The sequence below is a fragment of the Saccopteryx leptura genome, chromosome 2, assembly GCF_036850995.1.
Source record: "Saccopteryx leptura isolate mSacLep1 chromosome 2, mSacLep1_pri_phased_curated, whole genome shotgun sequence".
NCBI classification, from domain to species: domain Eukaryota; kingdom Metazoa; phylum Chordata; class Mammalia; order Chiroptera; family Emballonuridae; genus Saccopteryx; species Saccopteryx leptura.
Window position 1 is genome coordinate 359772217 of NC_089504.1, and position 26473 is coordinate 359798689.

The following is a 26473-nucleotide window of genomic DNA, read 5'->3' on the forward strand; positions in this document are numbered from 1 at the left end:
GAGCAGGACAGTCTTGGAAAGTATGGGGGGGGGGGGCACCTATTTCCAAAGAGGACTATGTTCCTTAATCCCTATGGGAGATATAGTAAGTACTACTTCTGAGATGAAAGACATTTTGGCTATTGAGAGGGACTAACATTTTGACATTTCTTTTTTTTTTTTAAGTGAGTGAGAGAGAGAAAGAGACAGGAAGAGAGAGATGAGAAGCATCAACTCATAGTTATGGTACCTTAGTTGTTCATTGATTGCTTTCTCATATGTGCCTTGACCGGGGCGGGGGGGGGGAGGGGGGGCTCCAGCAGACCAAGTGACCCCTTGACTCAAGCCAGCGACCTTGGGCTCAAGCCAGCGATCATGGGGTCATGTGTATGATCCCACACTCAAGCCAGCAACCCCGCATTCAAGCCAGAGACCTCAGGGTTTCAAACTTGGAGCTCAGGGTCCCCGGTCAACACTCTATCCACTACACCAACATAGGTCAGGCTTGATCAAATTTTAATTGAGAATGGCCCTTAAATTAACATTAGATCCAGTTAAATACTTCTTATAAAGGAGATACTAGGTTCTATTTTATTTTATGTATTTATTATTATTTTTTTTTACAGAGAGAGAGAGAGTCAGAGAGAGGGATAGACAAGAACAGATAGACAGGAACGGAGAAAGATGAGAAGCATCAATCATCAGTTTTTCGTTGCAACACCTTAGTTGTTCATTGATTGCTTTCTCATACGTGCCTTGACCATGGGCCTTCAGCAGACCGAGTAACCCCTTGCTCAAGACAGTGACCTCAGGTCCAAGCTGGTGAGCTTTTGCTCAAACCAGATGAGCCCGCGCTCAAGCTGGCGACCTCGGGATCGCAAACCTGGGTCCTCCACATCCCAGTCCAACGCTCTATCCACTGCACCACTGCCTGGTCAGGCTCGGTTCTATTTTAAAAGGTAAAGAAAGCATAAAAGCTAACTCCTAAGGAAAACCATCTTATTTCCAACTGAACTGGAAGTTTGATTCTTTATGTAATTTCTTCTGGGGAAGTTTACTGGTCTTCGGTTAAAAACCTGCTCACTTCATCTTACCTGCATTAATTAATTAGTTAGTAGTAAGTTTTACCAATGTGAGACATTTTTAAAAGAATAAAGCTATACAGTCTGGTGTTTTGTTTTTTTTTAAGTGAAAGGGGTTGGGATGCTGAAGAGGCAGTCGGTAAAACATGGTCAGACAGAAAATAAAGCAAACAGTCATTTCTGCTGGATTTAGTGTTTCATTCTTATTTCCCGGGTTCCTGCTGGCAGATTCCAGTGTTTCTGAACAAGCACAAATGAGTAGCAGTTTCTAAACACAGAAGGCCCTACAACAGGTAGCCCCACAATGATACACACTGAACTATACAAGGTGAGGAAAGATATGACGCCCTACGTTTTTACCCAACAATTGACAAAGTTATGGTTAGAAACAGGGGTAGCAATATACTGATTTAATTTCAAGGAATTATAAATATCTTTCAAAACTGTTGGGTGTGGGTCAACCATTTCCAGAGACGTGCCTTCTAAGGTACTCACACCCCATCTGAACCGTTCATTTCTTACTCTACAGACCTAACAATCTTCAAATGCTTAAAACTGGTCCAATGTGTGACGGACCCAAAAGAGAGCACCATCCACTCCCCTTCCAGAAGGACTTTCTGCCTCTGCTGCTGGGCCTGCTGTCAGCAGATGGCTTTAGGCCATCAGTCTCCCTGGGATTGTCTCAAGGGCACAGAGCTGTCTGCCTTGCCCTTCCTTGAGCTCTCCATATTCAATGACTGATCCAGATGGAACTATCAAGGCCCAGACATGTGACTTCACCATGGGCCAACTCTGAAAGACCATGTTGGCTCCAGACGCTCCACGGGGTTGGCTGAGGCTGTCTCCAAGCCCAGCTTCTCCTGCCCGTCCTGCATGCATGGCCTCCCTCTCGCAGGCGTTGAGCCCACAGGGACGCCCTCGTAAACACTCCAGCATGCTAACTCTGACCTGCATCTGCCCCCAAGGGAATCCAACTGGTAACTCAATGCCTCTATGACTAAGCAAGAGATACTCAGTTTTCAAAGTACATGGCACAAGTTCAGTAAAGAGGTTGGGGGGAAAAAGCTTTCCTAATTATGATCTTGGTACTTTTCCTTCTCTATTTGACCTATACTCCATGGGGCTTTAAAACTCAACCTAGGTGCCTGACCAGGTGGTGGCGCAGTGGATAAAGCATTGGACTGGGATGCGGAAGGACCCAGGTTCGAGACCCCGAGGTCGCCAGCTTGAGCGCGGGCTCATCTGGCTTGAGCAAAGAGCTCACCAGCTTAGACCCAAGGTCGCTGGCTCCAGCTAGGGGATACTCGGTCTGCTGAAGGCCCGGGGTCAAGGCACATGTGAGAAAGCAATCAATGAACAACTAAGAAGTTGCAATGCGCAACGAGAAACTGATGATTGATGCTTCTCATCTCTCTCCGTTCCTGTCTGTCTGTCCCTGTCTATCTCTGCCTCTGTAAAAAAAAAACAACAAAAAAAAAAACAAAAAAAAACTCAACCTAGAACAAGACTGAGCAGCCCATTCTGGGTTGGCAATCACAGGACTCCAGATAAAGGAGCACAACAGAATCCTCAGTGAAGCAGGTTGAGACGCCCGATCAACCCACAAATTCCCTTGAGCAATGTAAGTAGTACTGCTACCTCGTACTTGCATGTATTGTGAACTCTTAGACCTCAGACATACTCCTATTCAAATCCAAGTCTACGCCCACATCTCTCTCTCTCTCTCTCTCTCTCTCTCTCTTTCTCTCTCTCTCTCACACACACACACACTCTATGTCTCTTTTTCTTCCTTCGTATGGAGAATTGAGGCCTAACTACAGTGGCACTAGTTGGGTTATGTGTACACAAGTGACCACAAGTGATACAAGATGAAAACTGAATACAATCACCTCATCAATTTACATTCCAAACCACGAGCCCACCAAAGTATAATTCCCATAAACACAACTACTTACTTTTCCCTAAATTCTCTGCCCATTTCCGGCAAGAAGAAGAACAAGAGAAAGTATTATTTTTTAAAACAAAGCCAAACAAAAATGGCTACTTTTATGCTCTTTGGTTAGATGACAAAATAAAATAGTGAAGGAGTATTCGCCCTACTCTTCCCATCCCCAGGGACGGGACACACTTAGAATGAATGGGTTTGGTAGCACAAACCCTGTGTGAGTTAGGGGTGAGTCCAGAAACAGAAGTAAGGGTCCCTTCTGTGTGGTCTCAGATGGTCCCTCCCACATGACGCCAAGGGCACAGAAACACGCTGTGGTCTCCTTAAGTTCACTTAGTTGTAGGCATATGACACTTCCCCCTGAAGCACACCCAAAGGCTCACTGTACGTACAGGGGTGGGCAAGAGGAGGTTTATAAAGAACCGTGCCAAAGTATGCACGAGTCCAGCAGTACAGTCCAAGAATGTGTAAATAACGAGGGCCGGAAACCTGAGCACTTCGGGGACCGGCCCTAAGTGCACTGAGCCTCTGGGACATTCCTCCGAGGTAATCAAGTTACCGTAGTCATCACCGTCGTCTTCCTCCACAGGACAGCTCTGAGCCTGCTCTCGCCCACCCTGTGAACATACTCTAACTGACCAGTTCATTCTTTAGTAGACAACAACAAAAAAATTTTTTAAGTTGTGTTTATGGATTTCAAACTAACCAAACTGACAGACAGAACACGTTGACCCTGGATCACAATCCAGCTTCCAGAGTGGACTGGTTTAAAACAGTGCAAACAATTGTCTTCATAAGAAAAAGTAAAACCCAAAGGTCTTGACCACGGCTCTGAGAACGTTTTCTCTAAGACGTCTCTCTCCCCTTGGCAGAGCTGTCCAGATGGAAAGAGAACATGGCGTCCCCACCCAGCACAGACTGTCGGGGCGCTGGGCCGCTGACCCTCCCTTCCCGCCAAGGACCCCGAGTCGGTTGAAACGGCTGCTCAGCAACCTCAGCTCCTCTCCACGCTGTCTCTCCCCGCCCGACCACTTGGTTCTAATCAGGCCATTTCCTTCCAGCTGCTTCAGTTTTTATTACCCACGTTCTTCAGTGCTTTTCATCACCCCACATGCTAAATAGCTTCCACTTTTAGAAGCACATTCTCGGAGACTCCTGAAGGGAGCCGCGCTCAGCTCCAGGTCCTCAATAATGGAACCGGCCTTCCAATGCTCTGACACTGCGGAGAGAGGGAGTTCACCTCCAGCGGCTCTCCCGTGTTTTCTGTCTCCCTCCCCTGTGCTGGAGGGCTCGCCCCGCCTTCCCCCAGGAGCAGTAACAGCATGAGGGAGACATCACAGTGGGTGGAGGGCCCTGCTCACAGCAGGCCTACCTGCTCCTCTTAGAAAGGCCTGCTTACCCCGCTGGGCCTTGGCTGGGCTTTTAGGAGCTTGACTCTGGGGAAGGGCCCCATCATGTACTGATGAGAGCGGTCACTGTTCCTGAATGGCATCAACAGTTTGGTTTGTGCGGAACGCCTGCTGTGCTTCTGGGAGTTGGGGATTTGGGAACGTACCAGGCAGGGGTGCTTTCGTGAAGGTGATGCCCTCTAAATATCCCGGCCTGGGTGAGTCTTTTTTTTTTTTTTTTTTTTTTTGTATTTTTCTGAAGCTGGAAACCGGGAGAGACAGTCAGACAGACTCCCGCATGCGCCCGACCGGGATCCACCCGGCACGCCCACCAGGGGGCGATGCTCTACCCCTCCGGGGCGTTGCTCTGCCGTGACCAGAGCCACTCTAGCGCCTGGGGCAGAGGCCAAGGAGCCATCCCCAGCGCCCGGGCCATCTTTGCTCCAATGGAGCCTTGGCTGCGGGAGGGGAAGAGAGAGACAGAGAGGAAGGAGGGGGTGGTGGAGAAGCAAATGGGCGCTTCTCCTATGTGCCCTGGCCGGGAATCGAACCCGGGTCCCCCCGCACACTAGGCCGACGCTCTACCGCTGAGCCAACCGGCCAGGGCCCTGAGTGAGTCTTTACTGAGCTTCCCCAGTTGGCAGCATTTCACTGGTGTTGCAACACATCGCTGGGGGACTGAAGCACATCTGATGTGGCTCTGCTGGAAGAGGCCCCCCAGGGAACGTAGGCCTGGTTTCCCCTGGACTGCACCCCACGCCCCCTTCCCCTTTGCTGATTTCACTTAGTATTCTTTCTGGGTAACAAATCACGACCATGAGTGTAACTAGAATTGATCCTCATCAATCATGGTAGCTCTGTTGTAGAAAGTCACCATGAACACTGTTTCTAAAGAAAGTATGTTTATATAATGTGTGTGAACATCTTACTTATATCTATCTATTTATCGATCTATCTACATATGTACCTTACATGGACTGTATCTTAAATCCAAAATATAACATTGTGATAGTTTCTATTTTCTCGATGTTTCAAAAGAGAAAATAAAGGTTCAGCCTGACCAGGCGGTGGCGCAGTGGATAGAGCATCCGACTGGGACATGGAGGACCCAGGTTCGAGACTCCGAGGTTGCAGCTTGAGCACGGGCTCATCTGGTTTGAGCAAAGCTCACCAGCTTGAACCCAAGGTCACTGGTTGAGCAAGAGGTTACTCGGTCTGCTGAAGGCCCAGTCAAGGCACATATGAGAAAACAATCAATGAACAACTAATGTGTCGCAATGAAAAACTGATGATTGATGCTCCTCATCTCTCTTCGTTCCTGTCTGTCTGTCCCTGTCTACTCCTCTCTCTGGTTCTCTCTCTGTCCTGGAGAAAACAAGATTCAGAAGTGCTCACTGACTTGCCTGAAGCCGCCCCACTACCAGGAGCCAGAGCTGGGATTCACACCCGGCCACCTGGCCCCAGAGCGAACTCTCACCCTTGGTCATCTCTGAGAGCATTGCCTCATTTGACCTGGGCTGGGCAAGCGTGCCATAGATCACTCACGTGTTTCACCTCTTTGCACGTGTCCGTGAACAGCTGCACCAGTGCTGTGGATACTGATGGGGATTATACATCTCAGTGAGTAGGCACGTATCTGCTGAGTGCTAGGAGTCCTTCTAGCAAACCACCAAATATGGGGTGATCTTGGGGGCCCCTGACGTTCCCCTTCCTGTGAAGGCACCCAGCAGGAGGAACAACAGTATCGTTGGGCTCAGTGGCAGGGGCTGAGCTCCCAGGTGACCCGCCACTCTCCGCAGCTGCGACTGCTTTGGCCTTGCCTCTGAGAGTCTCTCGGCCTCTCATCTTGGCTTCGTTTCTCTGGCGTCCATTTTCCACTTCAGCGGCTACAGTTGGCTTACTAGCATCCGCCTTGGAAGTCAGAAAGAAACTGTGGGGAAGCCCAGGGGACCGCGGGCCCGATGAAGCATGGAGCCGGCCGGCCAGGACCTGAGGCGGAATGCCCTTTCCCTGACAACCGTTTCCACAGCTTTTCCTTTGGAAAATCCTTGCCTCCCTCTCATTAGATGGCCTCTTAGACTGGCCAGGGTGAAGACCAAGATAGGGGCCTAGAAGAAAGGGGTAAAGAAGGCACTAGACCGCCTGACCAATGGTGGCACAGTGGATAGAGCCTCAACCTGGAATGCTGAGGTCTCCGGTTCAAAACCCCGAGGCTGCCGGCTCTGAGTGCGAGCTGGTCAGCGCAGGGTTGCTGGTGTGAGCAGGGGATTGGTCACACAATCCCAAAGCTCGCCAGCTTGAGCCCAAAGGTCACTGGCATGAAAAGCCCAAGCCGCTGACTTTAGGACTGGCACCGCCCTGGTCAAGGCATGTACAAAAAGCTCAATGTACAACTAAAGTAAAGCAACTATGAGTTGATGCTTCTCACCCTCTTTCCCTTCCTGTCTCTCTCTATATATATATATAAAAAAAGGTTCTAGATCAGAAGGAAGAAATCCATCCTTGTGACCAAAGTGGGCCAAACCCACGCTATCATCACCCACAGCTAGCAGCAAGGCCAGATGGTCAGGACGGTGTGTGTGTCTGAATATCGTTTGTGCAGACTCAGCAAATTCAAAGAATCTGGGTTCCTCGTGTGGCCACAGACTCACTCAACCACCCCTGTGTAATAAAACCTCAGGAAAACCTGAACAGTGAGGTTCGGGGAGCTCCTAGCTTGAACACGTAGGTGTGCTAGGAGGGTGACATACCTGGAGAGGGTATGGAAGCTTTAGGGGCATCCCCACCCTAAGACCTTCCCAGGTTCAAACCCCAACGTCACTGGCTTGAGCGCAGGCTCACCAGCTTGAGCACACGGTTGCCGGCTTGAGCGTGGGATCATACACATGACCCCATGGTCACTGGCTCGAGCCCAAGGTCACTGGCTTAGCTGGAGCCCCCCAGTCAAGGCTCAATGAACAAATAAAGTGCTTCAACTATGAGTTGATGCTTCTCATCTCTCTCTTTCTCTTTTCCTGTCTGCCTGTCTGTCTCTTTCACTAAAAAATAAAAATAAAAATAAAAAATACAGGGGTTTACACAGTTGTATGTGAAATACAGACTTTGTTCTTGTATTAATTATTGTGCAATTTTCCATATGAACAACTGTAAACATTTTGCCCACCACTGTATTTCATCTAATATTTCCATGTGTTTGGAGAAGGGAGTAGTGAGAACCCTCTTTCAGCTCAGTCTGTCATTTTGACAAAAACTCTCTACTTTGAACAAATAGAGCTAATAATAAAAAATATTTTCAGAGTGCTAACAAGGTGTGAGGCACTATCCTAAGAGCTCCACACATATCCACTCGTTTCCTCTTCGTAACCACACTATAAAATAGGCACGAATACCCCATTGGTAGACAAGAAAGTTAGTGACAGGGGACCCAAGAGTTAGAGATTTGGCTTCAGTGATAGTAGCTTTTAGTTGTAATCAACGGAAGATTAGGTAAGGGGTTAGACTGCAATCACTTCTTATCAGGGCTCAGTCACAGGATTTCCTAGAAGGGGTTACTAGTAAATACAGGGAGCTCTCCTGCAGAAAAGTTCCCAGAGGCACAGATGGCCCCCAGAGGCGCCAGACCCCGGTCATCCTGGAGCGACATCAAGGACACCAGACAGACCTGTGTCAGTGTCAGAAGGACATTCCAGGGAGACACTCCAGCACACCGAACTCCCAGCTCTCGCTCACCGCCCCCTGACCGAACTCCCAGCTCTCGCTCACTGTTACCTGACCAACTCCCAGCTCTCGCTCACTACTACCTGACCGACTCCCAGCTCTCGCTCACTGCCACCTGACCGACTCTAAGCTCTTGCTCACTGCTACCTGACCAACTCCCAGCTCTCGCTCACTGCCACCTGACCGACTCTAAGCTCTCGCTCACTGCTACCTGACCAACTCCCAGCTCTCGCTCACTGCCACCTGACCAACTCCCAGCTCTCGCTCACTGCCACCTGACCGACTCCAAGCTCTCGCTCACTGCCACCTGACCGACTCCCAGCTCTCGCTCACTGCCACCTGACCGACTCCCAGCTCTCGCTCACTGCCACCTGACCGACTCCCAGCTCTCGCTCACTGCCACCTGACCGACTCCCAGCTCTCGCTCACTGCCACCTGACCGACTCCAAGCTCTCACTCACTGCTCCCTGACCGACTCCCAGCTCTCGCTCACTGCCACCTGACCGACTCCCAGCTCTCGCTCACTGCTCCCTGACCGACTCCCAGCTCTCGCTCACTGCTCCCTGACCAACTCCCAGCTCTCGCTCACTGCTCCCTGACCAACTCCCAGCTCTCGCTCACTGCCACCTGACCAACTCCCAGCTCTCGCTCACTGCCCCCTGACCAACTCCCAGCTCTTGCTCACTGCTCCCTGACCAACTCCCAGCTCTCGCTCACTGCTCCCTGACCAACTCCCAGCTCTCGCTCACTGCTCCCTGACCAACTCCCAGCTCTCGCTCACTGCCACCTGACCAACTCCCAGCTCTCGCTCACTGCTCCCTGACCAACTCCCAGCTCTCGCTCACTGCTCCCTGACCAACTCCCAGCTCTCGCTCACTGCTACCTGACCGACTCCCAGCTCTCGCTCACTACTAACAAACCCCCTCACCCTACAAAACCACAGACAGACCTGAGACTGCCCGGCCGCTTTATGGACGGAGGTCCTCTGCCTTCTCAGGCTGTCGGCTTCTCTGATGAAAGACACTCTTACACCATTCAGTCCCCCGTTCGTGTTTGATTGGCTCAGGTGCAGCGGGAAAGTGACCGGCAGCCCCGAACCCGGCTTCTTCCGGTAATGTTAGGACAGAGAAAGAGTCACTAACTTGCTCAAGATCATGTAGCTAAAACGTATCAGCGGCAGTCTGGCCCTTAACTGATAAATCCTGCCCCTATGGCATTCACTGGTGCCATTCAACCAACATTGTGGGTCTTCCTTCCCCCTCCGAAAGATACATTAGTATGGTTATACCTCCTAGTGGTTGGGTAGAAGCACATGATTCTCTCTGACCCATGAGTTGTGAGTGAAACTGACACATCCTTTCTGGGTCAGAGCCTATAATTGCAGGAACAAGACCTTCTAGATCTCTCTTACTCTCTGGCACAGTGAAACGGTGGCTATTCTATCAGCCAGGGATCTTACGTAACTATTTCCACCATTGACCCAACCTGACTTGGTTTTCTATCGTTGTTGTAACAAATCGCCATGAACTTTGTGGCTTAGAACATAAACTTATTACCTTGCAGTTCTGGAGGTCAGCAGTCTGACAGGGCAAGGGCCAGGTGTCAGCAGGGCTGAGCTCCTTTCTTGAGGCTCTAGGGGAGAAATGCATTTCCCTGCCTTTTCCAGCTTCTAGAGGCTGCTGACATTCCTTGGTTTGTGGCCCCCTCCTCCATCTGCAGAGCCAGGAACAGCTGATTGAGTCCCTCCCACTTTACAGCACTCTGAACTCTAACTTCTAGCACTGCCTTCCACTGGTAAGGACCTCTGTGATTACACTGGGCCCACCTAGATAATCCAGAACAAGCTTCTAAGGTCAACTGACTTAGCCACCTTAATTCCATCTGCAACCTGATGCCCCTGGGCCATGCAGTCTGACACGTTCGCAGGTTCCAGCCTGTAGACATCTTTCAGGGAAGGTGGTGTGCTCTTCTGCCCGCCACAGTACTTGATACCATCAGAGTAGACCCACGCATCAGTACTGTGTATAGCTCCCCAGATGACTTCAAAGTGTGACAAGTCCGAGAACCAGTGCCCTTGTTGAATATGTGGGGAGAGTGTATGTAGTCCCAGACCGCTATACTGCCTTCCAGAGGTTGGCACTTGCAGACATAAACCCCACGCACGCACAGAAGAACGGTCACAGAGTTACACGTGTTCACATCTGCCTCCCTATTCGCACTTCAACCCCGGCCTCCCTGCCCCTCCCCCCACGCCGCCCGCCCTCCTCTCCACTCCAGCCCGGGACACACACGGGTGTGCACGGACGTACACGGGGTGTGTGGCCAAGGGCTGCCAGCGTGAGCTGGTCTTCTGCGCGGTGGCCTCCCAGGGAGACGGCAGTCACGCTGGCGGCTTCCTGACCTGCACATTCGCTCCTAGGAAATAGGGCTGAGTCAGCCGTTTCCCTTCACGGGGACCGAGGGACCGCGAGGACAGAAACGCTCCCCCTGCGAGGGGACCGAGGGACTGCGAGGACAGAAACGCTCCCCCTGCGAGGGGACCGAGGGACTGCGAGGACAGAAACGCTCCCCCTGCGAGGGGACCGAGGGACTGCGAGGACAGAAACGCTCCCCCTGCGAGGGGACCGAGGGACTGCGAGGACAGAAACGCTCCCCCTGTGAGGACTATCCTCAGCCTCTGCCCCTTCTGTCACCATCGAGAAGGCCAGCACGTCCATGGGAGTTGAGAACAGGGCTGCACCCCCCTGGACCTGTCCTGTGACCTGCGTGGGTACCCAGGACTCCGGGCACTGGAGAAGGACACCACCTCTGCTGTGACTCTGACTTGCTGCCCCACTGACTGACTCTTCGCCTTCACTAGAGGAGAGGAGCGAGAGGCTGAGAGAGAGGCCACGCGGAGCACCGTTTGGAGTCAAGCGTCAAAACTTCACGAACAAAATACCTTGTACTTAGAACATAACCACGAAGCCAGAGGGTGACATTACCATCAATTTGGAAATGCAGCTTCCAATCTTCTCATACAGAATTAAAAAGGGTGTGACCAACACTGTGATTATCCTGTTCATATGCCAGAGACCAAGCCTGATGAGGAAAAGGGTGGGCAGTTTGGTGACGATGCCAGGGACGTGCTGGAAGACCTGAATATACAGTGACAGGGGGCAGGGGGCCGGGGGTTGGGGGCCGGGGGTTGGGGGGGCTGCGGGCTGCGGGTGGGGGGCCGGGGGCTGGGGCCCGGGGCAGGGGTGCTGCGGGCTGGGGGCCGGGGCAGGGGTGCTGCGGGCTGGGGGCCGGGGCAGGGGTGCTGCGGGCTGGGGGCCGGGGCAGGGGTGCTGCGGGCTGGAGGCCGGGGCAGGGGTGCTGCGGGCTGGGGGCCGGGGCAGGGGTGCTGCGGGCTGCGGGCTGTGGGTGGGGGGCCGGGGGTTGGGGGCCGGGGCAGGGGTGCTGCGGGCTGCGGGCTGTGGGTGGGGGGCCGGGGGCTGGGGCCCGGGGCAGGGGTGCTGCGGGCTGGGGGCCGGGGCAGGGGTGCTGCGGGCTGGGGGCCGGGGCAGGGGTGCTGCGGGCTGGGGGCCGGGGCAGGGGTGCTGCGGGCTGGGGGCTGGGGCAGGGGTGCTGCGGGCTGGGGGCCGGGGCAGGGGTGCTGTGGGCTGCGGGCTGTGGGTGGGGGGCCAGGGGTTGGGGCCGGGGGCTGGGGCCCGGGGCAGGGGTGCTGCGGGCTGCGGGCTATGGGTGGGGATGGGGGCGGAGGGAGGTGGGGTTGGCAGGACAGGGCAGCGAAGAGCCAGACCACGATCACCTCGTGGAGCCACAGAATTCAGTGCCCTGCGTTCAGGGTGAACTGTACAGGTGGCGAGGCACAAAGGCCCCGTCAGACAGCCAGATGCTGTCCCGAATGCTGAACTGTGGCACTGGTTACCAGACAATTCCTTAGAGTTCATGCTCAGGAGGACGGGGCCTTCTGAAGGGAACAAACCAGAAGATGAATAAGGTGGACTTGGCCACAGCAGATGTGGCTGAGACCCAGATCCAGCATCAGCCACTCTGAGAACCGCACCCCGGGGCCCACAGAGCCACGGCTCTCGTGGAGGAGAGGGCCGCTTCGTGGGACTCTGCCAGTGTGTGCCAGGCCCCGCCACGCTTCCCGAGGTTCGAACGGCCCCAATTCGGCTGATCCTCTTTGTATCTCTCTGCCGATCTTTGAGCCCCCCCCCCCTTGCCTTCTGAAAGAAACCAAGGGGAGATGGAGACCAGCTGTCTCTAGAGCGTCCCCACTGGGGCGGAGGAGAGCCGCTGAATAGGCTCAATCTCCTTGAGATAAAGAACAAGTCTACATATGATAGTTTTTCCACAGAGCTAACTTTCCTACCAACACTGTCTTTAAAGGAAGCAGCTGGCCAAGAAGTGAATTATAGGCAAATACATGAATTAGCACGTCCACATTAGCACCAGCAGGAAAAGAACTAAACCGTCTTCCTCTCTGTGTTTAAACAATTAAGAATCGCCATTAAGATTGCTTTAGTGATCTATTTGCTTATGACAGCTGAGAGACGGGACTTATTTATTTACGGCCCATTCATGGAACAGTACCGTGGGAACAAACGAACGCAGGCTCACAGAGCACAAGGAAAGCACAGTGTGTGCAGAGTGGACCGGGGCGGCCTCCCCCCGAGCGAGCACCGCCCACGCCCAGCTTCCTGTCCTTGAAAACCATTCTGTCATGAGCCTCCATGGTCCAATCAACAACAGCTAAAACCTTGTCACCTCTTACTTTTTTATTTTTCTTTCCCTACTTTGTCTTCCTAAAGAGGCAGCTAGTGGAGCAGAAAAGGCAGTCACGTTAGACTCAGAAGCCCGAGCTGGAATTTCAGTTCCATCCTGTGTAAGGGGTGTGACATCAGGAGGTCCCCCGGCCACTCTGAGCTTCATCTCCGACAAATGGAGATAACATGGCCTTCCTGGCGCTGAGTCAGTGAAATGACACAGATAACAGCGCCTAGCGCACAGTCGGAGCTTCACTGAAACTCAGCTCAAGCACGTCGCCCCTACGCGGAAGCTTCCTTCTCACTCCTGCGGCCGGCATCTCTAACTGGACGTGTCTAAACTGGATTTAGGGTCTCCGCTCACAAACCAGGGACCCTCCCAATGCCCCTGACTGTGTCCATCACAGAGAAAGCGCCATCGGTCCCCTGCCTTCGCCCTCCCTTCTCCATTCCCATTGCCGCCCCTCTCGTTCAGGCCCCGGGGAGCTCCACACCTCACAGCTGGGCTCTCGTTACAGTTCTGTCTCTTCCAAGCCACCCTGCTTGTGGACTGCACATCCATCCTCCTTCAGACACACTCAGCACATCAAGCCCCGGACACAGGTCCTCAGGCACCTCCTTGCCCCGCAGCCTGGCACGTGTGCCGTGTGCCGGAGAGGAGCCAGACTCACTGGGGCCAACAGCGTCCCTGGAGCTTCCGAGTGCCCCGCATCAGTGTGCAGTGGGCCGAGCACTGTCACCGTGCTACACAGGAAGGAACGCACTTGGAATAAATGGGTCACAAAACACCGTATTTTAAAGAGCAGCTCCAGAGAACTAAAGTTTTGTTTGTTTGTTTGTTTTGTATTTTTCTGAAGCTGGAAACGGGGAGGCAGTCAGACAGACTCCCGCATGCGCCTGACCAGAATCCACCCGGCACGCCCACCAGGGGGCGATGCTCTGCCCATCTGGGGCATCGCTCTGTTGCAACCAGAGCCATTCTAGCGCCTGAGGTAGAGGCCACAGAGCCATCCTCAGCGCCTGGGCCAACTTTGCTCCAATGGAGCCTTGGCTGCGGGAGGGGAAGAGAGAGACAGAGAGGAAGGAGAGGGAGAAGGGTGGAGAAGCAGATGGGCGCTTCTCCTGTGTGCCCTGGCCGGGAATCGAACCCAGGACTCCCACACGCCAGGCCGATGCTCTACCACTGAGCAAACCGGCCAGGACTAGAGATTTTTTTTTAAATCAAGTTTCTTTACATAGTATTTAGTAACTACAATCTACATCTGCCTGAAACCACACTTGATTGCATTAAACATAGTCATCTATTGCTATTGAACCACATGACATGTTCTGTGGTAGTGAAATCACTGAAGACACAGCCCAGCCTTCCGCACTGACAGCGCCAGGGCCGTGGGTCTCAGGCTCCTGCTCACCGTTCTGCTCGTCCAGCTCGTTGCCGATCTCCTGCCCCATCTGCTTCTGGCGACTTATGATGGAAGAGAGGGCGTCCAGACCTGCGTCCTGTTCTGAAAGGAAGAGTAGAGCTATGAATTAAAAATCAAAGGAAAACAACTTTAAGTCCAGAAATATACCCAGGCATATTATTAACACAATTCAATATACGATAGAAGCAACATTTTTTTTTTTCCTTTTGTATTTTTCTGAAGCTGGAAACGGGGAGAGATAGTCAGACAGACTCCCGCATGCGCCCGACCGGAATCCACCCGGCACACCCACCAGGGGTGATGCTCTGCCCACCAGGGGGCAATGCTCTGCCCCTCCGGGCCGTCGCTCTGCCGCGACCAGAGCCACTCTAGCGCCTGGGGCAGAGGCCAAGGAGCCATCCCCAGCGCCCGGGCCATCTTTGCTCCAATGGAGCCTTGGCTGCGGGAGGGGAAGAGAGAGACAGAGAGGAAGGAGGGGAGGGTGGAGAAGCAAATGGGCACTTCTCCTATGTGCCCTGGCCGGGAATCGAACCCGGGTCCCCCCGCACACTAGGCCAACGCTCTACCGCTGAGCCAACCGGCCAGGGCCGAAGCAACATTTTAAATCAGTCAGAAAAAGAAAGGAAATCATTAACATTATTGGAACAAAATGAAGAAAAAAATTAAATACCTACCTCATTCCTTAAGCTAAAATGATTTCCAGATGAATTAAAATTTTAAATATTAAAAATAATGAGATTTGACTAGATAAACATTTAAACTTCTGAATACTTAATACATAAAAGGCATGTACAAATCAATAAGACTTACTCTTCCCATTTTCAAAATGAGCCAAGGTTATAGACAAGAAATGAAAATGAGAAAGAATGCTAATACCCAGGGTGAACTAAAGTGTGAAGAACCCAAAGGTCGCCGGCTTCAGCCAAGGGTCGCTGGCTCAGCTTGAGCCCTTGGCCAAGGCACGTATGAGAAACAATCAATAACTAAAGTGACGCAACTATGAGTTGGATGCTTCTCATTTCTCTCCTCCCCCCCCTTTCTGTCTGTCTGTCTCTCTCTAAAAAAAGTATAATACAGCCATATAATAAAACGCTACATAGCCATTAAAAATGATATTGTCCGTGTATATTTTGATGTTGAAACATGTCCATGATACATTATTAAGCAAAAAAGCAGGATCAAAAAAATGAATACTAAAATAGTATTTTTGTTTTTTAAAATGTATTGCTTTTCTAGATTTTGAAAATATAAAGGAAAAAGAACTCAAGTTACTCAAAAGTCCTTTCTTTAAAATGGAAAGTGTTTCATTCTTTGGTTTTGTTTTTTATTCTTTTAACTAGGTAGTTTCGGTGATCTCTCTGCAAGAAACTTTTCCTGTGTTTTCAGGAGCATTGAAGGACGTCCTGAGGCTAAATCTGAGGACCCTTTCCACACAAGCAATATGCCCGACGAGGGGACCGTGCCAATTGTGGCTTCCTTCGCTGATGGAAACTCGTTCCTATAAAGGCATATCTACAAAAGCAGATATCAAAAAATTCTTCTTACCCAAGATCACATTAACATTTACTTATATTTTTTTCCAAGTCTTTTTATGGAATTAAGCCATTGCACTTAACTCTTTAATTCATCTGGAATTTATTTAAACTAATGGTGTGAGGTAAGGACCCCTTAGTGACATTTTTTGACACCACGTATTTTTTAAGCTATACAAATGACTTGCTTTCTCCAGGGATCGTTCTAAGGGACCATTTTATAGCAAAATCTCTTTATAATGAGGTCGTTTTGGTCTTTAGTAACAACCTCTTGGATGGCCTCCAAGATAAATCTATCATCAACCTAGTGCTGCTATAGGATGACCAATATTATAGTAAAATCCCAAAAATAACCTATACATGGGACTGAGGGTCAAGTGTCCACATGAATTAAAAGGTAACACAATTTAAAAAGAGGAAAGAAGTTTCCTCTACAGTTTTCAATGAGGAAAACATTCATTAAAGCTATGAAGTTGCTTTCTCGAATAGAGACGTAGATTATGAATGAAAAATACACTGCTCCCTTTTCTCTCAACCTTTTCACTGCAAGTTTAACTACCTAAAAGTTATCTCTCTAATGCTAAACAGAAAGATGGCTAAAAGTTCTCCACTCAAATTATTTTTATGAAAACTTGGCACCTCCTTCCCATGTTTAAGTCCTACAACAAAATTTCATTCCACAGTCCAAAGACACAGTCCAGAGAGCTAAGATACTGAGTATGTAATGATGATATTGACAACCCGACCTTCTCCACATCCTAAAACAGAATTAGCTAAGGAGAGAAGATTATATGGTATAATCATCATAGAGACAATCAACAAAATAAAATGCTGCTAGTTGCAAAAATATAAACAATAAAGAGCCTTGAGCCCTGGCTGGTTGCCTCAGTGGATAGAGTGTCTGCCCAACATGTGAACATCCCAGATTTGATCCCCAGTCAGGGCACACATGAGAGGCAACCATCTGCTTCTCTCCCCCTCCCCTCCCCAATCTCTCTCTTCTCCCCTCACAGCCAGTAGCTCTGTTGGTCCGAGTGTCAGCCTCGGAGCTGAGGATAGTTAGGTTGATTAGATCAGCCCCAGGCGGGGGTTGCTGGGTGGATCCCAGTCTGAGCGCATGGAGGAGTCTGTCTCTCTATCTTGCCTTCTCCAACTTTGAAAAAAAATAAATAACCCTGCAGACAGTCATGCAGAACCACACAAAATTATGATGTCAGCATGAATCACTCATTACTGTAATCGGCCTTACTCTATCACATATCCCAACTCATTATATCACTATAGATCATTTGCAACATACCATACTCTATTAATCACTCTTCAACTTTATAATAATGTTCTTTTTTTTAAATTTATTGATTTTAGAGAGAGATGAAGGGAGAGAGAGGGAGAGACAGGAACATGTATCTGCTCCCGTACGTGCCCTGGAGGGGATCGAACCGGCCACCTCTGCGTATCTAGACGACACTCGAACCAACCGAGCCATCCAGCCAGGGCATGATTTCATCTTTTAAAAAATGAATGACACCCTGGCCGGTTGGCTCAGTGGTAGAGTGTTGGCCTGGCATGCAGGAGTCCTGGGTTCGATTCCCCGCCAGGCACACAGGAGAAGCGCCCATCTGCTTCTCCACCCCTCCCCCTCTCCTTCCTCTCTGTCTCTCTCTTCCCCTCCCGCAGCCAAGGCTCCACTGGAGCAAAGTTGGCCCGGGCACTGAGGATGGCTCTGTGGTCTCTGCCTCAGGCGCTAGAATGGCTCTGATTGCGACAGAGCGATGCCCCAGATGGGCAGAGCACCGCCCCCTGGTGGGCATGCCGGGTGGATCCTGGTCAGGTGCATGCGGGAGTCTGTCTGACTGCCTCCCGGTTTCCAACTTCAGAAAAATAGAGAAAAAAAAATGAATGACCATTGGAATAGGTAGAATAATGGTTCCCTAAAAGATGTCCACTCCCTAATGCCAGTAGTAATACACGATCTTACTCAGCAAAAGGAACTTTGCAGTTGTGATTAAGATTAAGTCATTTGAAATGGGAGAGTATTCTGGATTACCGACGTGGACCCAGTGTTATCATGAGTCCTTAAAAAAGAAAACCTTTCCCAGCTGTGGTCACAGGGGGACATAGAGAAGGATCTGAGAGATGCAGCTTGCTGGCTTTGAAGACTGAGGACGGGAACCACGAGCCCAGTGACGCTGCCAGCCGGAAAGGCAAGGAGCTGAATTCTCCTCCGGAGCCTCTGCCAAGGGGCCCTGTCTTGACAACACCTTGACCCTGGCCCAGCGACACCCATCTGGAAACTCTGACCTACAGACCGTAAAATAACTGATTTGTATTTTAAGTCACTAACGCTATACTAATTTATTACGACAGACTAGAAAACTAATACAATCATTTTTTTAAAAAATCTCTTTGCAATAGTTTGATGTTTTGTTTGGAGACTTTCTATCCTTAGATACTCAGAAAATCCATCCTCTAACTAAATATCATGTAACTGTGGGCGGAGTATCCGGCGGCTGCAGATAAAGGCACAGTCATCATCCTGCATTCTCACCCAAAGGAACAGACCTGATTCTGATTGAGCTGCTCAATCTAACCACCAATTCACAGAAAATCTACGGGACAGAGGAATATTTTAATATATGGGCATGCAAATAGCAAGATCTAGATGATGGAAACTACCCAGCAAATGACCCGGTTTCTTCAACCAAGAAACTGCTAGGAAAAAGAGAGAGAGCTGGCAAAGGAACCTAGCTATTAAAGAAACTGACGGGTCATCCACTAGTTGCAATGTACAGACTATGTTCAGATCCCGAACTGAACAACCTAAATATGTATATATAATAATAGAAAACTAAGCATCATGGAACAATCAGTGAAATCTGAACAATAACTAGATGTTTGATTATATAACAGAATTACTGTTAAACTTGTTAAGGGTGACATAGCGTTGTGACTATATATATATATATATATATATATATTTTTTTTTTTTTTTAAACCAGCCTTTATTGCTCTCTCTCTTTTTTTTTTAAGCAAGAGAGAGACAGACAGACAGAAAGGGAGAGAGATAAGAAGCACCAACTCATAGTTGCGGCACTTTAGTTGTTCCTTGATTGCTTCTTATATGTGCCTTGATCAGGGGGCTCTAGCTGAGCCAGTGACCACTTGCTCAAGCCAGCGACCTTTGGGCTCAAGCCAACAACCATGGATGGGGTCATGTCTATGACCCCATGCTCAGGCTGGCAACCCCCACACTCAAGCCGGTGAGCCTGCACTCAAGCTGGCGACCTTGGGGTTTGGAATCTGGGACCTCAGCGTCCTAGGTGAATGCTCTATCCACTGTGCCACCATCTGGTCAGGCTAAAACCAGCCCTTATCTTTTAAAAAAACATACTTTAGAGACATATTCTGGAATATTCACCAATAAAATGATATATAATATCTGAGATTTGCTTCAAAAATACCCCATGAAATGCATAGTTGGGTAGACATTGAGATGGAACATGATGGACTATGAGTTGCTAATTGCTGCAACAATTGATGGGTAAAGTAGAATTGTTATCTTACTCTCTCTATGTTTCTATGCTTAAAATTTTCCACAGCAAAAAATTATCAACATTTTCACAAGTAAATACGACAGAGACAGTTCTTTTAAAAATTATTATTATTGTGGTGAGAGAGGAGATACAGGAACATGGATCTGTTCCTGTATGTACCCTGACCGGGGTTCACACCGGCAACCTCTGTGCTTTGGAACAATGCTCTAACTGAGCTCTCTGGCCAGAGTGAGGGGCAATTCTAAGAGCTGCAACCTCAGGCTCCTGACCAAGCACACAACAAGGGCCCCAAGGACGGGGGCTCTGTCTTTTTTTTCCTACGTCTTTGCCCCAATTCAGAGCCCAACTGGTAGTCCAGAGCAGGTACTGAATAAGTGGTGTTTGAGTCAAGGGACAACCAAGAGGCCATGGTAGGAGGTGAGGACTGTAGAACTGGAGATATAAGGGAGCACAGTGTCTCAATCACTAGGTATTTTCACAACAGAATTAGACATCTGCTTTCGGCCAAGATGAATGGACAAGAACCAGATTTACTTCTGGCCTAAAACAGGGGTGGGTGGGAGGGAACCCACAAAACCACAGGCAAAATATACAAAACAATCGTTTCAAGACACAGACATCAGAAACTGAAGGACAGTGATCCCTGAGATGGGAAGCCAAGGAGACGCGCTCTGTGACCGCCTCTGATCACTGCCTCCGAGGAGCGGCCAGGCTGTCGTGTTGGGTTGGGGAGCCCAGCGGGAGCCCAGCCGTCTCAAACAGGTCAAGGCGGCTGGTGTGCACAGGGCCCCGGACCAGAGAGGAGGAGCGGCACATGGAGGTAACTGGAGGTGTGCCTGGGTCCGCCTCGAGGCTTCAGCCGAGTGCTGGGCAGGCCATTTACACGAGGAAACCCACCGGGGCTGGGGGAAGAGCCGCCTGGAAGCGACTTCTGAGCTCACATAGGGCTGGACACCACTCCTCCTACCATTGACCAGGCCACCTCATACTCCACCGGCAGAGTGCGGGCGGGCCTCCTTTTACTGTACTTCGCTATTGCGCGTCACAGATGTGGCGTTTTTTACAAATTGAAGGCAACACCCTCTACCAGCAAAAAGATTACGACTCACTTTATTGCAATGTTGCAAGGGTCTGGAACCGAACCTGCAACATTCCCGAGGTATGTCTGTACTCAGAATGGTTTTGGCTCAGGAGTGGGGTAAATTACCACCAGACTGGTGTCAGCAAACATTCTGTATAAAGGGCCAGATATTAAATATTTTAGGCTTTGTGGTTCATACGGTCTCGAGACCAACTACTAAACTCCGCTGTTGTAGCAGAAAAACACCCGTACATAAAATGAATGAGCATGGTTGTGTCCGCATAAGACTTTATTCATGGACACAAACTTCAAATGTCATATAACTTCTACAGTCACAAAGTATTCCTCTTTTGAATGTTTTTGAGGCACTTAGGAATGTAAAAAAGAACATTTGTACATTCAAAACCAGGTAGCAGGCTGGATGTGGCTCGCAGGCCATGATCTGCTGACCCCTGCTCTAAAGTAAGCATGGCTCTGGTCTACATTACAAAGCAATATCCAAACAACTCATCTCCCTCAAAAAAAATTTTTTTTCAGGAATATTTCTAGAAAAAGAAAAATATCTAGTACCGAACAAAGAAACCTTCACCACACCTGCCTTCCAAATGAACGCTTCCCCTCTAAGGTTAGAAACAAAGCCAGCTGTCTGCTCTCACCACTTCTGTTCACCTCAACATTGTCCTGGAGGTTGTAGCAAGTGTGATAAGGCAAGAAAAAGTAAGTAAGAGGCATCCAAATTTAAATGAAGAAGTAAAACTAGACCAACTAAAAAACAGCCCACCTGAGTGGATCAGAAAACAAGACCAACTATATGTTGTCTACAAGAACCCCGCTTTAAACTTTTTTTCCAATTTTTTTAAATTTATTCATTTTAGAAAGGAGAGAGAGAGGGAAAGAGAGAGAGAGAGAGAGAGAGAGGAGACAGAGAGAGAGAAGGGGGGGAGGAGCTAGAAACATCAACTCCCATATGTGCCTTGACCAGCCAAGCCCAGGGTTTCGAACCGGTGACCTCAACATTTCCAGGTCAATGCTTTATCCACTGTACCACCACAGGTCAGGCAAGAACCCCGCTTTAAATATAAAAGTACATAGAGATGAAAAGCAAATAGACAGAGAATGATCTACCATGCTAACACTAATTAAATTTTTTTTAAATAAGAAAGAAAATGAGAAAGACAAGCCATGGAGTAGGAGAAAGTATTTGCAAAAGACATATCTGATAAAAGTCGGTTTTCCAAAATACACAGGAATCCTGAATGGGCCAAAGACCTTAACAGACACCTCACCAAAGAAGACATAAGCAGATGCAAATAAGGAGATGAAAAAAATACTTCAGAGATGTCATCATAGAAATGCAGATTAAAATGATGAGATACCACCACGTGTCTGTTAGAACCTGACAACAAATGCAGAAGAGGATGTAGATAGGGACCCTCGTCCGTTGCTGGGGGGATGCAAAGTGGGACGGCCACCTGGGAAGAGAGCTTCATGGCCGATGAAAGGAAATCTACTCTTACCATAGAACCCAGAAATCACACAACCTGGCATTTACCCTGAGAGCTGGAAACGATATGAACACAATACCCTGCACGCAGACATTTACAGCAGCTCTGTTCATAACTGCCCAAACTGGGAAGGAACCAGCAGGTCCTTCAGTAGATGAATGAACAAACGTGGTACCTGCAGAATACAGACTCTTACTCAGTGCTGAAAAGAAATGAGCCATCTTATTACTAACTGAAAGAAGCCAATCTGAAAAAGCAACATACTTCTGCACTTCAAATGATATCATGAAAGAAGGAAAAATATAACCCACAGATGGGGAGCAAATATTTGTAAAACTCTGACAAATAACACACAAAAGGATATCTAAGGAAATGCTTACAACTCAATAACAGAAGACACATAACCCAATTAAAAATAGGTAAACAACTTGAAAAGACACTTCACCAGAGAAGACATACTAATGGCAAAGCAGCACATACAAGAGTTCCTTAGTCATTAGGAGGATACACACTAAAACCACAATACAATACAACACACACCTATTAGAATGTCTAAAATTAAAAAGACTGACTACACCAAGTTTTGGTGAGGATCTGAAACAATGAGAAGACATACATTTTTTGGTGGTGATGTATGACTCAGTGGTCCCACTGGTAGGTATTTACTGAGAATGCGTGTCTAAACAAAGACTTGCATATCAATGTTCATAGCAATTTCATCTGTAGTATCAAAATATCCATTGACGTGTACATGGATAAACAGATTGTGCTTAATTCAAACCATGGAATACTAGTCTGTAACACAAAAGTATGGAATATTGACCCATGCAACAATATGGACTAATCTTAAAATAATTACACTTAGATAAAGAAGCTAGACTCCCTCCTCCCAAAAGGAGTACAAACTACATGACTCCATTAACACAAAATTACAGAAAGTAGAAACTAATTTATGGTGACAGAAAGCAGATCAGCAGCTGTCTAGGAACCGGGAGGGACAGCAGTAAGACGTGCAAAAACACATAAAGGAAACTTCTGGGAATAATGATAGTATATTCATTATTTTGATGATAGCGATGGCTTCGCAGGTGTATACATTTGTCAAAACTATACTTTGTGTGCTATTTACAATAATCTCAACTATACCTCCAGAAAGCTGTTTTTAAAAGGCAGAACTAGAAAGAATAAAACACATCTCAATACTGACATGAAAAAATGTCCATGACACAAATTAAGTAAAAAATTAAAAAAGCTGCAGAATTATATATATCATAATCCTGTTTATGCAAAATCTGTTCTTAAACTAAATATATATCTGTAGAAAAAAAATTTACAGGGTGCACAAGAGTCAGTTTGTAGTTGTATGTGAAACACAGTGTTAGTTCTTGTATTATTATTTCTTGATTATCGTATCATTTGCCACATGAACAACGGTAAACCTCCTTGTGCCCCACTCTGTGTATTATTTTGTTTCTATACTAGAGAAGCAATATGGAGAGGTTTTCATTTTATGTATATATATCCCTGTATTGTTTGAACCTTGTATAACAGTCACGCAGCACTTCTGAATTTTAAAAAGTAGGAGACAGTAAAACATAATTAGCAGGTTTAAGGGAAAGGCCAAAATGACTTATTTTATATAAGAAAAAGACGGAGCCCTGTGTTTGGAGAACAAACTCCTGATTGCAGGGAAAGGGAGGGAGCACATAACTCCCATTCCCCTGGGAGGGGGACCAGAGGTGGGGTGGGGCGGGTGGGGGGAGGGGGAGGACCAGAGGCGGAGCTGCCTGCCTTCTAGGCTCCTAATAGAGAAACAGGACCTCCGAGTTACCTCCATGGATGACATCATTTGTCTATTCCTCAGGTATCCTGAGGCAAAAACTACTAAGGGCTTTAAAAGACCTTATCTTCTAGGAGTGGGGGGATGAGGAACATTCAAGGGACAGTGAACACCTGACAGGTTTCTGAGCCCACACTCCTTGGGTGTTCAGTACCTTGGATGATCTTCTGCTGCTGCTGCCGGATTTCACCGAAACCCAAGCCTCTGGTCTCCTCTGACTCCTCCATGAGCCACGGGTTGGGTATGCCTCGCCTAGCCCCTCCCGTCATCAGGCTGGACCTAAGAACAAGAGTAAATGTGTTACATAACTCACAAAGTAAGAGTTCTGCAGCAAATGACTCCCACAAGCGCAGAGGTGGCCAGCCTCAAACGCTTTGAAAATTCAATTCACCCACAATTTATTGCATCCTTAGCCGATGCCAGCACCTGTGCTCAGTGCGGGAAGAGATATGAGGACGAATTAAGCACGAGCCTGGCCCCCTGGAGAACGACAGCCTGTTCCGGAGACTAGGGAAGCACTCAGGCCCTTGCTAACCCTCCAAGACACATTTGAGTCAACAATCCTAAATGGGGGTCTTAAATTTCAGAAACAGAAGGCCACATGGAAGTGGCCTTTTTATCAAGACAAAGTTTGTCTCCCAGGCTATGTGACACAAAAGCACAATGTTTATCTCAAAAACAACCACAGATTTCTAGCATTAAAAAAAAAAAAAAAAGATGACCATATAATATTCTATTAACAGCTATTTGGTAGCTCACAGATAGAAACCCAGGCAGGGTTTCAAATTCAATTTTATGAATTTAATGTAGCATTCATAACATAATAAACACATTCTGAATTATCGATCTTTAACCCTCACTCCCTCTGGCAAGTCACGGGCCCCTTCTGCACTGGACACGCTGGCCTCCTTGCTGTCTGCAGAGCAGGCCCACATGGCTTCAGCCTCAGTGTCCTGTTGATAAGGACTCTTCAGGCCCCAAGCATCTCCTGTCCCCATTCCGTCCAAGCCACGAGGACCATCTTGTTCATGAAACCACCTTTGATCTCTTCAATCCAGATGTGTACAGTCCCTCACTTTAGAGTTCAGAGGATTCATTTAAAAATGACAATAGTGGGGCCCTGGCCAGTGGCTCAGTGGAAGAGCGTCGGCCTGGCGTGCAGGAGTCCCAGGTTCGATTCCCGGCCAGGGCACACAGGAGAAGCGCCCATCTGCTTCTCCACCCCTCCCCCTCTCCTTCCTCTCTGTCTCTCTCTTCCTCTCCCGCAGCTGAGGCTCCAATGGAGCAAAAGTTGGCCCGGGCGCTGGGGATGGCTCTGTGGCCTCTGCCTCAGGCGCTAAAATGGCTCTGGTCACAACAGAGTGACGCCCCAGATGGGCAGAGCATCGCCCCCTGGTGGGCATGCCGGGTGGATACTGGTCAGGCGCATGTGGGAGTCTGTCTGACTGCCTCCCCATTTCCAACTGAAGAAAAATACAAAAAAATAAAATAAAAAAAAATAAAGCAGAAAAAGAAAATGACGATAGTGACAATGGTGACCCAACAATAGTAGCAGTGACAATAAGAGCTAACATGTAGTAAGCATTTGTCACGTGCAAGCACAGCTCCAGGCATTTTATATGCATTTGCTCACCCTATTTGTAATTCTTCTAGCCCTTTCTCTTCAGCTCTCTCGTCTTGTCTACAAGTAGCTGCTACTCTCTTGTTTACCCTTTTACATAAATGAGCCTCCTGTCCATGGGTGGAAGGCAGGAAGAGACAATGCCCCTTGCCACAACTGCACCCTGCCCCCCCCCACACACAGTGTGAACAGCTGTCAGCTGGAGCACACATCCTGGGGCCACACCCACCAGCAAGAGCACACAGCTGCTGGGAATAAAGAAAATAACTCCATTCAGAAAACATTTACTTAGTACTTACTATGTGGGAGGTATTGTTCTCATCAGTGGGGATGGGGGGGGGGGGGGAGGATATAGACAAAACAGACCAAAATTGCTGCCCTTACAAAGTATACATTTTAGTACGGGCGCTGCTCTCATGCTGGTGGGAGTGGGGGTGGGCAGGGAGGGTGCAAGGGCTGGATGCAGTGCTTGGAAGGGTCTAACCTTCAGTAAATGTTCATCAGTAGCATTTTACCAATGACTGTACTGTATTCACAGAGGCACTGAAATACTGCTTTTTAATAAATGGGAATATCTCAAAAGGCTATATTCGTTTCATTTTTACCTTAGCACTAGAAAACTAACAGAATAACGTGATATGTATCAAGAACAAAACACATGCAAAACTAGAAGAAAGTTCCTTAAACTACAGTTTTGAGCACAGAGCTGGTCTCTCTATTCAAGGAGTCTAACGCACCCAATGGAAGTACGACTACCTTCCGCTTCATCAAAGAGACAGACGTGCTTCTTTATAGCCTTACTTTCCTCGGCTGGCCGAGTACCTAAAATGTCAAGATTTCACATTTATTTATTCCCTATGATAACCACTCAATTTCACGTAGCTTTGAGGACGGGAAGAAAGCAATGGGAAAAGGAAAGAAAGAAGGGAGTCTACCATCAAAGGACACCCCCTAACTCTTACACCATCGTGCGCATGCCAGCCCGTGATCGAGACAGCAGTCGCGGGTAACGCAAGGGCCGACAACCGGCCCGGTGGGTGCGAGGCTC

The 26473-nt window shown here is 48.7% G+C and overlaps 1 protein-coding gene and 1 non-coding gene across 2 annotated transcripts in view; both read right to left on the bottom strand.

Moving 5' to 3' along the window:
• STX8 (syntaxin 8) overlaps window positions 1-26473 on the bottom strand; it is a 225675-nt gene that overhangs the window by 154387 nt on the left and 44815 nt on the right. Inside the window, exons 5-6 of the mRNA XM_066364862.1 lie at window positions 23959-24083; window positions 14281-14373 (exon numbers count right to left, since the gene is read on the bottom strand). Of these exons, the coding sequence (XP_066220959.1) occupies window positions 14281-14373; window positions 23959-24083 (218 nt within the window). The remainder of the gene's footprint in view (window positions 1-14280; window positions 14374-23958; window positions 24084-26473) is intronic.
• Window positions 4925-5001, bottom strand: TRNAT-AGU (transfer RNA threonine (anticodon AGU)). The gene has a single exon. It is a non-coding gene; the product is annotated as a tRNA-Thr (tRNA).